Genomic DNA, 15,698 nt, shown 5'->3' with positions numbered 1-15,698 from the left:
ATTCGAACCAACCACCTTTGGTCCTGGATCGGCTGCTTGCAAGGCAAACGCCACTGTGCTATCTCTCCGGGCCCTAATTTATACTTTATTAAACCAAACAAATCAATGAAACTAAATCTGAAGACAGACATATATGTATACACATACATACATATAAATATATATATATATATATACAATGTGGCATAACAAAGTTATATGGTTAAGTTCTCACATGGAGATGCATACATGTATTCACATATATGACCTTACTCGACTGAAAATACAATACTACATTTAAAACTTTCATTTACTATGCCATCACTAGTTTCTATTGGGCTGCGCAATCCTTGTGTGTCTCTTAGCCTGCCGACACTTCTGCCATTTCTCCTTCCTATGCAGAGCACCCAGGTAGAGTGTGTCTGTAACCAGAGACCTGCCATTCTGAATTGTTTCTTGTTTTTAGAGTCAGACTCATGACACAGAGTTCGGGGCATGTGCTCCAGCCCTTTGCGTATCCTCCCTGGTCCGAGCTTCATCTTGTCACGGTCTTTGTCTTTTGTGAGGAAGACAGGGGCGCAGGTAGTGCCAGATTCTGAACCAAGTTCAAATGCCAGGCATGTGCTCTACCAACAGCCACACCCCCATGCTCCTTAGTTTTTTTTCTTTTTGGTTTTTCAGGCCACACCCGTTTGATGCTCAGGGGCTACTCCTGGCTAAATGCTCAGAAATTGCCCCTGGCTTGGGGGGACCCTATGGGACGCCGGGGGATCAAACCGAAGTCCTTCCTTGGCTAGTGCTTGCAAGGCAGACACCTTACCTCTAGCGCCACCTCACCAGCCCTGCCCCATATTTCTTATGCAGACTCTTTTGGGCAAGAGATTTTGAAATTCAAATGAGAAATAACTGAGGACATGTATATGAAGGACTTCAACAAAGATGCATTCTCATGACCCTATTGACATTGTTTCTACATCTTGCAACCAAGGACCAAGTCCAGCTGAGGATGGAGTTATTTGTTCTTAGTTTGCACCACTCATCACTTCCAATTTAAGTTGTCCTAGGAAATAAACACTTTTCTTTTGTTCTGGGCCACACCCAGTGGGTGTTCTGGGCTGACTCCTGGGTCTGTGCTAAAGGATACCTCATGTTGGGCTCAAGGAACCATAAGGGGTCATCAGGGACTGAACTCAGATCTGCTGTGTGCATGACAAGAGCCTATCTATTGTACTATCAGTCTGGCCCCAAAACAAAAATGTTTTCAAAGTTTCACTATAATGTCCCCCAAATTAAGAGTCAAAACGTTTTTCTTTTTTTTTTTGGTTTTTGGTCACGCCCAGAAGCATTCAGGGGTTACTCAGAAACCGCTCCTGACAGGCTTGGGGGACCACATGGGATGCCGGGATTCAAACCACTGTCCTCCTTCGCATGCAAGGCAAATGCCCTACCTCCATGCTATCTCTTGGTCCCAACTCAAAATTTTAACAATGCTGTTAATTTGACATCAGTGATATTTTGTTTTCATTATTGATAAAGAAGACTAAAGTTTAGCATTGTATTTTTAATTCTATTTTATTAAAAATTTATGTCCTTTTTCGAGGTCAATTACATTAACAATAACTGAAAATCTAATACAGGAGCATAATTTGTATTTATTTCCAATATGTTTTTAAAAATAAAAACACTCGGGGCCTCCCAAGAAATGGCCAGGAAGCTGGAAGGGGCGCTGCCAACTCACTGGTGACTCAGCCAGCTGGGTACCTTCGTCAATGTGATGCCCTGCCTGTGGTGCAAGGCCTGACCTTGGCCAGTGGCAATGCCCACGGCTCTTTATGGCATACTTAGTGATACTTAGGGTCCCGTAGGGTGGCATGCAATGATATGCAGGGGTTCATGTGGTTCTAGGGATGAAACTACTACATGCAAGGAACCTGTGACTTAACCTGTCTCCCCTTTCCTGTCCCTCAAATGTTTTTGAAAAGGACAATTACTAGATTAGGAAACACATATTGCTTGGCTCCATCTTCAAAAAAGCTGAAGAGGCTGAGATTCAGTCCCACCTGATCTGTCTGCCAGTCTCATCTATCTTGGTCCCATTCCCTGCAGCCTTAATCAGTTGACAACCATGACGACTCATTTCTTTCTGTTAATAAGTCTAGGGAAAAATGTACTAGTGGAGTAGACATGAATACCTGGCAGATGCCCCTACCTTTCATACACACAATGCAGTTAACCTGCGCTTGAACATTCACTTGAACATTCACTGTAGGGACCTTTCCCCAAGAACGCACAGGCAGCTTCTTGCTCTTGTTCTCTAGCGGTACACACAGTTACTCTGAGCTCAAAGATTATTCGAAGTGCTTTCAACCTTTACATGTTCTCACATGATGCTTCAAGAAATCACCCCATATATTGTTCAAGTGTGAAATGTATTTCACGAATCTTGGAAAGCTTAATAACAAGCATATATTATTCTATCAGTAATAATATATCCCTAGACATAGTTTACCAAATAGCATGGACATAAGATGCTTTTTAAAGGTGGAGGTGAAGAGAATAAATGGCGGAATGAGTTTATAACTATAAATGGTTCAATTTACCCACTGAGCACCAAAACTTACTAGGTGACGTTAAACCAAATCTAACAATTTAAAGGAAGTTCTCACATTTGAACAGTCGGTTATCCTATGGGCTAGTATGAGCCTACATCCCTTTCTTTCTTCCAAAGAGAATCGGCCAGTCCAGTACATCATTGCCCAGAATTACTGACTTCTCTGAGCTCTGTGACCGCAACCATCCAGGTCTGAATCCAGATGACATGGCATTGGGAAGAAGACTCAGGACTCAGAGGTGATTCCTGCAGACATAATACTAATAACTTCAGAGAACTGAGCACCCTTTTTTCTTTCAAAATTAGTCTATAGGGCCACAATACTCTGAAAGTTCTGAGTTCTCCACAAGCAATCCCCTTCCCTTACAGATTCAATTATTTTTAATACTTCTCAGGAGCAAAACTGGCTTGTTTAGTCTCTGAGTTACACACACTCATGTTTTTCTCCTGTATTCCTTCATTCAATCTGCACTGCTACAAACAGAAACCATGAGGACACTTTTTTCTTGCATATAACAGTAAGACCCAAATTAAACACACACACACACACAAACACAATAAAGCAGGAGCAAAAAGAAAACAAGGCACGAATGTTTGCTGATACCAACCATTTCACACAGTCCGTGTGGCCCAGGTAGTGCCGCTGAGTCCTCTCCTCATAGTCAAACAGAACCACCACAGATGCTATGAAATAGACCATTTCCCCAGTAGGGAGAAGGTAGACATTAGCGCGACAGTCTTTGCCTCGATAACCGTATCTTGCAGGGAAAAGTCAAGGTTGGCAACAGCAGGACTCCCAAAGAGGAAATGAACCACTTCCCCAGGAACTTTGGAGGGAAACAGGATGGAAGGAACAAGGACTAGGAAACCTGCACCATGCCAGCACTCCTGCAAGACCGTTTAAGTTTAAAACACAGCTTCCTAATTTCCCAGGTTATCAGGCAGACTGGGCCCCTAAAACGTATCACTCAGAAAACTAGTTATTCATTCAAAATAGAATTCCTCTGGGGCCTCGATCCTGGAACTTACGCACTAGCAAAGATGACAAACACCAATACCAACATATCGCTACAAACTGTGGGAAGAAAGAGAACAGTCTGCCAGAGCAAGGCAAGAGTGTGGGTGAAACATGGTGGCTTCAGAAAACACCCTTCAGGCTGGGCCTTGGTGACCAATGAGGGGCACATGGTGGTTTGTCCAGTTTACCCATAGTTCCGAGTCACAGTAGCTTCTGAGCACTACTAGTGTGGTCCCCAAACCCCAAACCAAACCAAACCAGACTGAAAGGGCTGCAGAATGACCATGCTGTGGAGTCTGGGGGAACAATTTAAATGGTGGGAGAAGCAGTAGCAGGACAATGGGGGCAGAAAGCCAAGCTCAAACTCTGTTTTTTCTGTTTCGGGGTGGTGGTGAGAATGGTGATGCGGGGCTGTCCAAGAGAAGTGAGAAATTTCTGAGTGGAATTAGGAAAATGGTCCATGAGCTCCTAACAGGGGATGACATTCGCCTACAGGTTGTGAGACAATGAAGTGAGGCTTCATCCCCTTATGGCAGTTCAGTGAGAAAGGGATGACAAACAACTTTTCAAAGGAGGCCAGAAGGTCCACTGCGGAAGTGGTAGAGCTATGACTCAAACCTGAACCTTCCAATTCTAGGCTTAGTGATTTTCTGCCACCATGAGAAACTACTGGGGGGGAGGAGGAGGCTTGCCCCGGTCCAGAAGAGGGTTCAGTTAGCTTCGGAGAGCTAACAGCAAAATGCAGAGAAGGTGTGAAAGAGTGAGGGAGAGGAGCTCTCTGCAGGGTCAGTCTTGGGGGCATATTCACTGCCTCACATTTGGGTGAGCTCAGAATTTGGGATCACCCTCAAAAACCAAGCGAACAAGCTGCTGTCCCCAAGGAGAAGGATACGCCCACTCCAGTCTGAGCTTCTCAGAAGGTAGTTCGGTCCGGATGTCCTCATAGTTGCTGACATCCGAAGGAATGAACATTGTGATCGGCCGGCCTCGCATGAACATTTTAACATATTCTCCCTCTGTTAAGACACAAGGCAAAAATGAAGTCAGATGTGTTTTATGAATAGTCATAGAACAACATAGAAAGTGACAGAACAAAAGTGAACAGAAAAAGCTACTTGAGGGTCCTATAACTTTTTTGTATAAAGTCCCAGTTTAAAATACAGTATGAAATAAGTTATGGACCATTTTCTTTGATAAAAAATACTACTTTTATAACTGAACTATATAATATACTCTGTGTAAGCTACACATTTTGACAAGAAGGGCAGGAAAGCTGAGAAAGGAAAACGCAAAAAAAAAAAAAAGTAGTTTTGGGGATGGAATGCTAAAACGAGAGCCATTGTCTGGGTAGATGGATAGCAGCGTGCCCACCACACTGCTTAGAGATCAGTGGGCCCAAAGCATCCTGAGGAGAGGAATCAAACACCCGCAGAGATCAGCTCTGCTGGGAAGAACAAGGGTGGGCCCTATAAGCAGCCTCGGGTCTACATGCCACTGACCTCATACCGGTACTGGCCAAAGACAGAGGCAGGAAACAATTTTCTCATCATCAGCAGGTTTGAGGACATCATTATGTCAACCAATATTTGCTTAAAGACCACCTACAACTGGTCCAAGAAGATTTAAAGAACAAATTCACAGTCAACTATTATGGCACATCTTTTTACAAAAGGAGATATTTCACTTAACTGGAGAGATTGCTTCTTATGCCACAAGAGACAACTATCACCTATCCCGGTATAGTACTGCAATGATCTACAGGCAGACAGGCAGGTGGCTGGGAAAGGTCCCCAAAAGAGAACAAAGGTGGGGGAAGGGCAAGAGCAGAAAAAAATGTCCAGCAGGACTGGGAAATCATTTAAGAACACTCAAGCTTGACCTCAAGGCAAATACAACCCTGGCCCTCCAACCAGGGCCTAGCTACCCAGAAGAGTTGGCGGAAATTCAGTTGAGTTTGTTGTTTTTCAGCCACAATTGGTGATGCTCAGGGCTTACCCTTGGCTCTGAGCTCAGAGATTATTTCTGCTGGTGCTTGAGGGGCTGTATATGACGTAGAGAACTGAACCTGGGCTGGTCATATGCAAGACAAGGGCCCTACTCAAATTCAATCTTGTTAATGTGAACAGTGGGCGAAGGAAGGAAAAGACAGTATCATGAAACACTGTAGTAACACTTCAGTCAGATTAATACCATGCTTGCTGGGGGGTGAGAAGTTCAAGCTATTTCCATTATCCTGCCTCCTTGTGTGCTCATCTGAGAACAGACTAGCACCTCCCATGACCCGGCTCTTGACAGCACATGATCTATGTCCTTATTACTCCTGAAGAGAAGAGTGGGTGCTATTCCCTGACGGCATCAGCAGAGCTGGAATCTGATGCTGGCTAAATGATTCCAGCTGGAAGAACCTCCTGCTGCAGGTATCTGGGATCCATAGCTATTATCTTAGTGTCTGTTTCTGTGCGAGAGGATTTACTTCCAGGTGCCAATGTTCTGGGGGCAGGGGCCCACGTTAACCCCCCCCCCTTTTTTTTTGGTTTTTAGGCAGCACCTGACGACATTTGGGTTACTCCTGGCTCTGTGCTCAGAAATAGCTCCTGGCAGGCACAGGGGACCACATAGGATGCCGGGATTTGAACCACCGCCCTACTGCTGTGCTATCTCTCCAGCCTCTTATCTTTTTTTTAAGATTAAAAACTCCATTTGTGGGGCTGAAGAGATAGTGCGTTAGTTTGCCTTGCATGCAGAAGGCCGGTGGTTCAAATCCCAGCATCCCATATGGTCCCCCGAGCCTGCCAGGAGCCATTTCTGAGCATAGAGCCAGGAGTAACCCCTGAGTGCTGCCGGGTGTAACCCAAAACCAAAAACAGACATAAAAAAACTCCATTTGTTTCTGTTGTTTTGACCACACCAGGTGGTGCTCAGATAGCACTCCTGGCTCTACACTCAGGAACCACTTCTATAGGGCTTGGGGGGGGGGGGAGCATGTGGTGCCGGGGATTGTACCCAGGTCAGCTGGGCACAGGGCAAGTGGCTACCCACTGTGTTCTCTCTGGTCCCAAGATTACAATTCCTAAGGACAGATATGCTATCCTATAGAATTCCTCCCAGGATTTTTGGATCAGGTGACTATCCTAAATGCTTTCCAAATAAAAAATAAACCAAGCAAAGCAGCTCCTAGTAGGTCTTTCCCAAAGTAAGTGATCCTACTCCCCAACCCCCACATACGTGAGTGCTCTCAAGTGCATTTAGAGGGCACTTTCTGCTTGTTTCAAGAAGATAGAAGGGGGAACGTTGAGGGCTTTTTCTTCAAAGGGGACAGATGAGTCAAGTCCGAGATTCTGCTCTGAATGGTAGTGTGGATGCTAGAAAGCAGGGGCATAACTAGGCATTGTATCAGTGACTTCTGGGAGTGAAAGGGAAACAATACAACATGATGGAAGCATACTCTCTCAGCACTGGGGCAGACCCTGGTCTGGCAAACCCCAACACTACCACCACTCACTAACCAATGCTCCAGTATTAATAGAATCCAATTAATGATACAGCAGGAACTGTTTAATATAAAAGGCAAGACTGTGGGGCCGGAGAGATAGCATGGAGGTAAGGCGTTTGCCTTTCATGCAGAAGGACGGTGGTTCGAATTCCGGCATCCTATATGGTCCCCCGAGCCTGCCAGAAGTGATTTCTGAGCATGGAGCCAGGAGTAACCCCTGAGCGTTGCTGGGTGTGACCCCAAAACAAAACAACAAATAAAAAGGTTAAAATATGTTTTATAAAGAGGAAGGGATTTAGAAGAATATAATCTAATTGCCTTTATCTGAGCTTTAAAATAAGCCCAGTCAGAAGTCTGTCATATTGTTTATGCAGGTTTACTGCCAGGATGGAGCATAGGAGACCGAGAACCTGAGAACCCTGCCTGTATATCACAATAGTATCTTGACTTTGTCCTAGAGGCAGAGTTCTAAAGGCTGTTAAGGTTGATTAGCTCTTAATGAATTACATTGTGGGACTAGGAAATTTGGGGGCACAACAATGAAAAAAGACACAAACCTCTGAATTTATCACAGTGATAAAACCAGTCAGTATGCAACTGCTAATCAGCTCACACTAATTATAGTGATAAGTCAACTTGTAATTAAGTACCTTCTGAAATGGAACACTCCTCCAGATTTCTCTTCACCGTTGCCTATGTGCCACAGTTACTTGAAAATACCAGATACAGGGTCTGCTTCTGAATTATAAATTATATGGCTGAAAAAGCTCTTTTGGAAAATGGATCCCAACAGTGTGTGTCAAGCACTGCCCGATGGCTCAGGGCCAGGCATGCAAGGCAGCGCAAGGCTGACACAGCTTTACCCCTCCAAGTTACCCGCCCAGTGGTGCTTTGAAGAGTCCCTACAGGGGCCTGAGAGTGAACACAGTGGTAAGATGTTTGCCTTGTATGCAGCTGACCTGGGTTCGATTCCTGGCCTCCCATATGGTTCCCTGAGCCTGCCAGGTGCGAAGCCTAAGTGCAGAGCCAGGAGTAACCCAAGTATGACCCCAAAACAAAAACAAACGAAAAAGAAAATGCCCTAAAGGCCAGAGCAATTGTACATGGGGTAAGGTGCTTGTTCTATATGTGGCTGACCTAGGCTCAATCCCTGACACAACATAATGGTCCCCTGAGCCTGCCAAGAGTGACCCGAGTGCAAAGCCAGAAGTGAGTCTTCAGCACGCTTGGTGTAGGGCCCAACCTCCCCAAAATTTTCTCTCAAACGATCCATTAATCTCTCCAGAAAAGCTATGCTAAGCACTAAATGAAGATATTTCATTTATCGGAATATAGCAAGTCAATTACTTATAATAAGAAACAATTTTTTTGTTTGTTTGTTTTTGGGTCACACCTGGCAGCACTTAGGGGCTACTCCTGGCTCTGAGCTCAGAAATCACCCTCGGCAGGCTCTGGGGACCATATGGGATGCTGGGTTCAAACCACCGTCCTTCTGCATGCAAGGCAAATGCCTTACCTCCATGCTATCTCTCCAGCCCCAATAAGAAACAATTTTAAAAACCTTCAGATGTTCGGGGTTGGAATTATAGGACAGTGGGTGGAGTGCTTGCCTTAAAAGCAGTTGGCTGGGAGCCTGGAGAGATAGCACAGCGGCATTTGCCTTGCAAGCAGCTGATCCAGGACCAAAGGTGGTTGGTTCGAATCCCAGTGTCCCATATGGTCCCCCGTGCCTGCCGGGAGCAACCCCTGAGCAACGCCGGATGTGGCCCAAAAACCCAAAAAAAAAAAAAAAAAAAAAAAAAAAAAGCAGTTGGCTGGAGGCCGGAGAGATAGCATGGAAGTAAGAGTGTACAGCCATGAGTCACCCCTGAGCACTGCTGGGTTTGACCCAAAAACAAAACAAAAAAAAGGAGTTCGCTGATTGGCACCAGAGCGGTGGCACAAGCAGTAAGACATTTGCCTTGCATGCGCTAACCTAGGACCAACAGTGGTTCAATCTCCCGGCATCCCATATGGTCCCCCAAGCCAGGAGCAATTTCTGAGCGCAGAGCCAGGAATAACAACCCCTGAGCATCACCGGTGTAGCCCAAAAACACACAAACAAAAAAGCAGTTAGTTGATGTTTAATCCCAGGCACCCCCACATAGTTCTCCAAGCTCCACCATGAATGATCCCTGAGACCCAGGAGAGAGCCCTGAGCACAGACATCTGTGGCCTGAAACCATCCCCCTCCTACACGTTCCCAAAAATAATCCCCAAAAATTGGGGCCGGAGCTGTGGTGCAAGCAGTAGGATATGCCTTGCACACGCTAACCTAGGACAGATCATGGTTTGATTCCCCAGAATCCCATATGGTCCCTCAAGCCAGGAGCGGTTTCTTTTTTTTTTGTTTTTTGTTTTTTTTTTGTTTTTTGTTTTTGGGCCACACCTGGTAACGCTCAGGGGTTACTCCTGGCTATGTGCTCAGAAGTTGCTCCTGGCTTGGGGGACCATATGGGACGCCGGGGGGGATCGAACTGTGATCCGTCCAAGGCTAGCGCAGAGAAGGCAGGCACCTTACCTCTTGCGCCACCGCCCGGCCCCAATAGCTCTTTCTTTTCTTTCTTTTCTTATTTTTTGTTTTTTTTTGGGTCACACCTGGGAGTGCTCAGGGATTACTCCTGGCTCTACGCTCAGAAATCGCTCCTGGCAGGCTCAGGGGACCATATGGGATGCCGGGATTCGAACCACCGACCTTCTGCATGCAAGGCAAACACCTTACCTCCATGCTATCTCTCCGGCTAGGAGCGGTTTCTGAGCACACAGCTAGGAGTAATATCTGTGCGTCACCTTGGGTGACCCAAAAACCAAAAAAAACAAAAACAAAAACAAAAGTCCCCAAACCAAAAACCACTTCAGATGTTAAATTCCCTCTAGTTCTTTTTTAATTAACTGTAGTCGGAACACTAAGAGACACCATAGGAACAATGAATGTACACAAGGGGTAAGGTGGCTTGCCTCACAAGCAGCTGACCCATATTCTATCTCTAGCACCGAGTATAGTTCCAAGTCCCATCAGGAGCAATCCCGGAGTCCCTCTGTGTGTGACCCCAAAACTAAAAACAAATAACAAAAAGAAACATGAGGCTTGAGTGACAGCACAGCAGGAAGGGTGCTTGCCTTGTATGTAGGCAACCCGGGTTAAATTCACAGCATCCCATATTCTCTCCTGAACATAAAAGCAAAAATCTACCCCTCAAGAAACAACCCAAATCAAATAAAACCAAACATAAAACCGTAATACACCTTGGAGAGGAGAGTATGTGTGCTGGCTATATTATTTGCACGTGTTTCTGAACAGAATAAAATGCTTTCTAAATTTTAAAATATTTATATCTGAACAGAATGGATTTCTGACTATGATATCTCATCTCAGATGGCACATCTGAAGAACAGAGAATTTCTGGTTAACTGTATTATCTAGTTTAGATTTTTTTTTTAAATGTAATGCCTGTGGCTGTGAAGATACAGGTATGGTTAAAAAGTCTATGGTCACGGGCCATAGGGGAGAGATAGCACAGCGGCGTTTGCCTTGCAAGCAGCCGATCCAGGACCAAAGGTGGTTGGTTCGAATCCCGGTGTCCCATAGGGTCCCCCGTGCCTGCCAGGAGCTATTTCTGAGCAGACAGCCAGGAGTAACCCCTGAGCAATGCCGGGGGTGTGACCCAAAAACAAAACAAAACAAAAAAGTCTATGGTCTGCTTCTCTCAGTGGGAAATTAAGATGCCAAGAATAAGTGTTCTTAGAAGTCTAAGTGGTCATATTCGAAAAGTTTGGGCAGCCTGGAAGTCAAATGTGAACCATCACAGTGACACTGAGAAGCTGTCACAGAGCTTACAGGAGTCTACAGAGACTGTGGATAAAACGCAAACCCAGGGACTCAAGGACAGTCACATAACGGACTTAAAAATGGGTCACTAGGGCTGGAAGCTCACTCTAAAGTTAGACACATGCTTTATAATCTGGGACCCTGGCACCATAGTCCCCAGAACACTGATCAGAGCAACCCCAAGAACTGAACGGGAAGCAGCCCCCAAATAGCTGTGTGTGGTCCCCAAACAATAAACAGGGGCCCATATCCACATTTAGAAGCGAGTCTGATATTCGGAAGTGCAGTGTTTGGTTTCCTGTTTGTCCACTCTGACAGACTGGACACTTGCGACTCCTTTCTAAATGCTGAAATTGCAGTTTCGGTGCCAGTTGAGTGACAACAAGGGAAGAACCTATTCTGGGCTCTAGCTGCCTCTGCCCTTTCTGCTCAGTCCCCACTGTACGCTCTTATGCCCTTCTAGTAGGTGAGCCAGACTCCTGCTCCCCAAAATGGACGTAAAGAGACACAGTGAGAGGGATGAGCGCATACACAGCTGAGGCTGAGAGATCAGAAAGGCACCACAGGCCCTGGAAAATGTTGAAGGAACACCCTGAGGCCAGGGAGGCCTGTCCTCTCCTCTACCTGCTGAATGAGTTCTCAGGGGGCTGCCAAGTCTTTAAGATGGTGAGTACAGGACTGACCACATGTGATAAAGCAGAGGTCCAAGCTCACTCAGTACCAAGGGGAAAAACTGACCAGGCAATGCTTCTTCTTCTTCTTTTTTTTTTTGGGTCACACCGGCAGTGCTCAGGTGTTACTCCTGGCTCTGCACTCAGAAATTGCCCGGCACGGGGGACCCTATGGGATGCTGAGATTCAAATCACCGTCCTTCTACATGTAAGGCAAAAACCTTACCTCCATGCTATCTCTCCAGCTCCGACAATGCTTCTTGAAGAAAGAACTCCTTTGGCAAAAGGAGTCCTGGGTCTGCTCAGCCTACAACTCAGCTGGGGTTTAGTTACCTTAGACCCCACAGAGGTCTCAAGCACAATTCTGGCTCTTTCAGGACACTGTGTACTTCCCTTTCCCCACTAAGTGTCAGTCCCCTGATTACCAAGTTCATCTTGCACTTTGGGGGAGAACAGGGGAAGATTTGGGACACACTCAGGGATGCTCAGTCAGGGCTTACTCCTGGTTCCATGCTTAAGAAAGAAAAGACTGGGGCCGGAGAGATAACATGGAGGTAGGGCGTTTGCCTTGCGTGCAGAAGGACGGTAGTTCGAATCCCAGCATCCCATATGGTCCCCCGAGCCTGCCAGGTGTGATTTCTGAGCATTCTGAGTGCTGCCGGGTGTGACATGAGAAAGGAAGGAAGGAAGGAAGGAAGGAAGGAAGGAAGGAAGGAAGGAAGGAAGGAAGGAAGGAAGGAAGGGAGGAAGGAAGGAAGGAAGGAAGGAAAAAGGAAGGAAGGAAGGAAGGAAGGGAGGGAGGACGGAGGGAGGAGGGAAGGAGGAGGGAGGGAGGGAGGAAGGAAGGAGGAAGGAAGGAGGGAGGGAGAAAGGGAGGGAGGGAGGAAGGAAGGAGGAAGGAAGGAGGAAGGAAGGAAGGAGAGAAAGAAAGAAAGAAAGAAAGAAAGAAAGAAAGAAAGAAAGAAAGAAAGAAAGAAAGAAAGAAAGAAAGAAAGAAAAGAAAGAAAGGCAGGAAGGAAGGAAGGAAGGAAGGAAGGAAGGAAGGAAGGAGGGAGGGAAGGAGGAAGGAGGGAGGGAGAGAGAAAGGGAGGGAGCGAGGAAGGAAGGAAGGAGAGAAAGAAAGAAAGAAAGAAAGAAAGAAAGAAAGAAAGAAAGAAAGAAAGAAAGAAAGAAAGAAAGAAAGAAAGAAAGAGAAAGAAAGAAAGAAAGAAAGAAAGAAAGAGAAAGAGAGAAAGAGAGAAAGAAAGAGAGAAAGAAAAGGGAGGAAAGAAGGGAGGGAGGGAGGAAGGAAGAAAGGAAGGAGGGAGGGAGGGAGGGAGGAAGGAAGGAGGAAGGAAGGAGGGAGGGAGAAAGGGAGGGAGGGAGGAAGGAAGGAGGAAGGAGGAAGGAAGGAAGGAGAGAAAGAAAGAAAGAAAGAAAGAAAGAAAGAAAGAAAGAAAGAAAGAAAGAAAGAAGAAAGAAAAGAAAGTAAGTAAGTAAGGAAGGAAGGAAGGAAGGAAGGAAGGAAGGAAGGAAGGAAGGAAGGAAGGAAGGAAGGAAGGAAGGAAGGAAAGGAGGGAAGGAGGGAGGGTTAGGGTTAGACTTTTCAAGGATGGGCGATCTCTACAGTGTTGGGGTGAAATCGGGGTTGGCCACACACCACTAACTTGGGTACTTTCCCAGCTTTTCACTGTGTCCTTTTCTCCCTGACAGCAGCACAAACCCTCCTGGTGAAAAGCCTGCGCACAGCCCATCACCCGCTCCTTTTCTTGTCCACCCCGCACTGGTCACAGAAGACACAGTGGCCCTAGTGCAGGGGGACTGTAAGGTTTGTTCTGAGAAGAACCTTCACAATCAGCCTCTCTCGTGCCAGGTAGGCATATTTAATAATACATGGTTCACCATTTACCTGGATGTTCTTACAAATTGCCCACTTCTATAATAACCCCCAAGTCATTATAGGGGTCATTAAAGCATCCTAAAGGACCCCTTTACTTCCCAGGAACAAGGCACAATCTGGGAGATGACAGCTTTCCTTCTTCCTACAATATGAATTAAAAAAAAATTATGCTCTTTAGCAAATTAGCGTAGCTCTTTAAATAGTGCTGCCCTTTTCTGGGGAAGTGGGTGATTTTTGTTTTCTGGGCCATACCCAGTGATGGTCAGGGATTACTCCTGCCTTGGCAAGCAAGAATCCTTCAGAGGACCATATGGAATTCTGGGGATAAAATCTGGGTTGGCTGTGGGCAAGGCAAGCGCCTGCCCCACTGTGATATTGCTCCGGTCACAGTGTTTCCTACTTAAAATCATTCCCTGTGCCTGTGCTTTTATTCCTCAGCAGTCATGGGGTGAGGCCAGAGACAGGACTGTCTGCCTACAAAAGAAGCCCTGGGCTGGACATCGTTGAAGAGCCAGGACCAAATACCTGGACACTGCAAGGCCAAAGCCCTGGCTTGGGTCCTTAAGTCTCAAAGTCTCCATTTCAAACATGTGCTGTGACATAAAATAAGGACAGTCTGGGCCCGGAGAGATAGCACAGCGGTGTTTGCCTTGCAAGCAGCCGATCCAGGACCAAAGGTTCGAATCCTGGTGTCCCATATAGTCCCCCGTGCCTGCCAGGTGCTATTTCTGAGCAGACAGCCAGGAATAACCCCTGAGCACCGCTGGGTGTGGCCCAAAAGCCAAAAAATAAAATAAAATAAAATAAAATAAGAGAAAGAAAGAAGAAAAAGAAAAGAAAAAAATAAACTGAAGAATTATTAAAAAAATAAGGACAGTCTTTATAAATGGAATTTTAATTTATCCTTAAAATGTTTAAAACATTCATTTATATACTTAATTATAAAGGGGAAAAAAAGTTAAGACCTACCTAAAGAATGTCAATAATATTCAATTTCACTTCAAAACAAATTATTTAAATAAAACTACCACTAAATTTATTTTTAAACTGGAGTTAAAGAAAACAAAAATCCATAGAAATCAAGTTAATTCAATCACATTTTAGCTGATTAATTTGAAATACCTTTAAAATAAAAGTAACTGAATACAGGAAAGAGCTGTCAAGAGCACACAAAGAAAGGACAGGCTCTCGTTTTGAAGAGCAGGCTCCGATTCACTGATGGAGACAGATGGAGATCAATGAATGCTAGACAGGACATATCTCCTCTTCGGTTTAACATAGACAGCATCTACTCTCCTCCCATGGTCAGGGCAAGTCAACAGTAGCACACAGTCAACAATCACAATCATAATCACGATACAAGAAAATTTAAAGAGAAAATGGATTTGTTAAGACTCCTCTATGTTCAGCCTGAGCTTTAAGAAACAAGTGACTATTTGCAATGAAATTGGCAAGACAGGGGGGCCCGGTATGGTGGCGCTAGAGGTAAGTGCTTGCATAGGACGGACTACTTCGATCCCCTTGCTTCCTATATGGTCCCCCAAGCCAGGAGCGACTTCTGAGCGCAAAGCCAGGAGTAACCCCGAGGGTCACGGGGTGTGGCCCAAAAACCAAAAAAAGAAAGAAATTGACAAGACAGGAAGCGGAGTTGAAACTGATCAATCTTTTAAATGGTTTTTCTACAACCTAAAAGGTAAGTAATTCCCTTCAGTCCTTTCTGTTTTGTGATGCTCAGGAATTACTTACTCCTGGCTGGGGACCATATGAGATGTCAGGGATTCAAATCTTGGTTGGCCTTGTGCCAGGCAAGCACCGTATCATTCCGTGCCCCTGGCACAAGAAGTACTTCTTTATAATGCTGCATTTATTTATACTGTTGAACTTGAATCATCAGCTCTCATGGAAATAAGGTAATTTTTTAGAAAAGTAGGTGGATGTACAGGTTCAAATGATCTAGATCTGGCCATTATTAATAGGAAAGGTTGGGGAGTGTAAGTAACAAAAAGCCAATTAAGACACCCAGGAAAAAATTACTTTAGAAGGCAATCAACTGGGTAACTTAGTCTTACTTGGTTGTTTTTTTTTCACAGGTTAACATTTGCTGGCTGAGACAAAAATGACACATCTTACAATGAAAACTGGGCATTTCACAAAACTATACAAATGTATTTCCCTTTGA

At 45.3% G+C, this 15,698-nt stretch overlaps 1 protein-coding gene across 1 annotated transcript in view; it reads right to left on the bottom strand.

The window, feature by feature from the left end:
* Positions 1 to 15,698, bottom strand: part of EML4 (EMAP like 4) — a 96,495-nt gene that overhangs the window by 20,234 nt on the left and 60,563 nt on the right. Inside the window, exons 6-7 of the mRNA XM_049784297.1 lie at positions 4,501 to 4,624; positions 3,199 to 3,348 (exon numbers count right to left, since the gene is read on the bottom strand). Coding sequence (XP_049640254.1) covers positions 3,199 to 3,348; positions 4,501 to 4,624 — 274 coding nt within the window. The remainder of the gene's footprint in view (positions 1 to 3,198; positions 3,349 to 4,500; positions 4,625 to 15,698) is intronic.

Source organism: Suncus etruscus, chromosome 12, assembly GCF_024139225.1.
Source record: "Suncus etruscus isolate mSunEtr1 chromosome 12, mSunEtr1.pri.cur, whole genome shotgun sequence".
In the NCBI taxonomy this organism is placed as follows: domain Eukaryota; kingdom Metazoa; phylum Chordata; class Mammalia; order Eulipotyphla; family Soricidae; genus Suncus; species Suncus etruscus.
The sequence above is the reverse complement of the archived record's forward strand: the minus strand, read 5'-3'. Positions and strand labels throughout refer to the sequence as shown.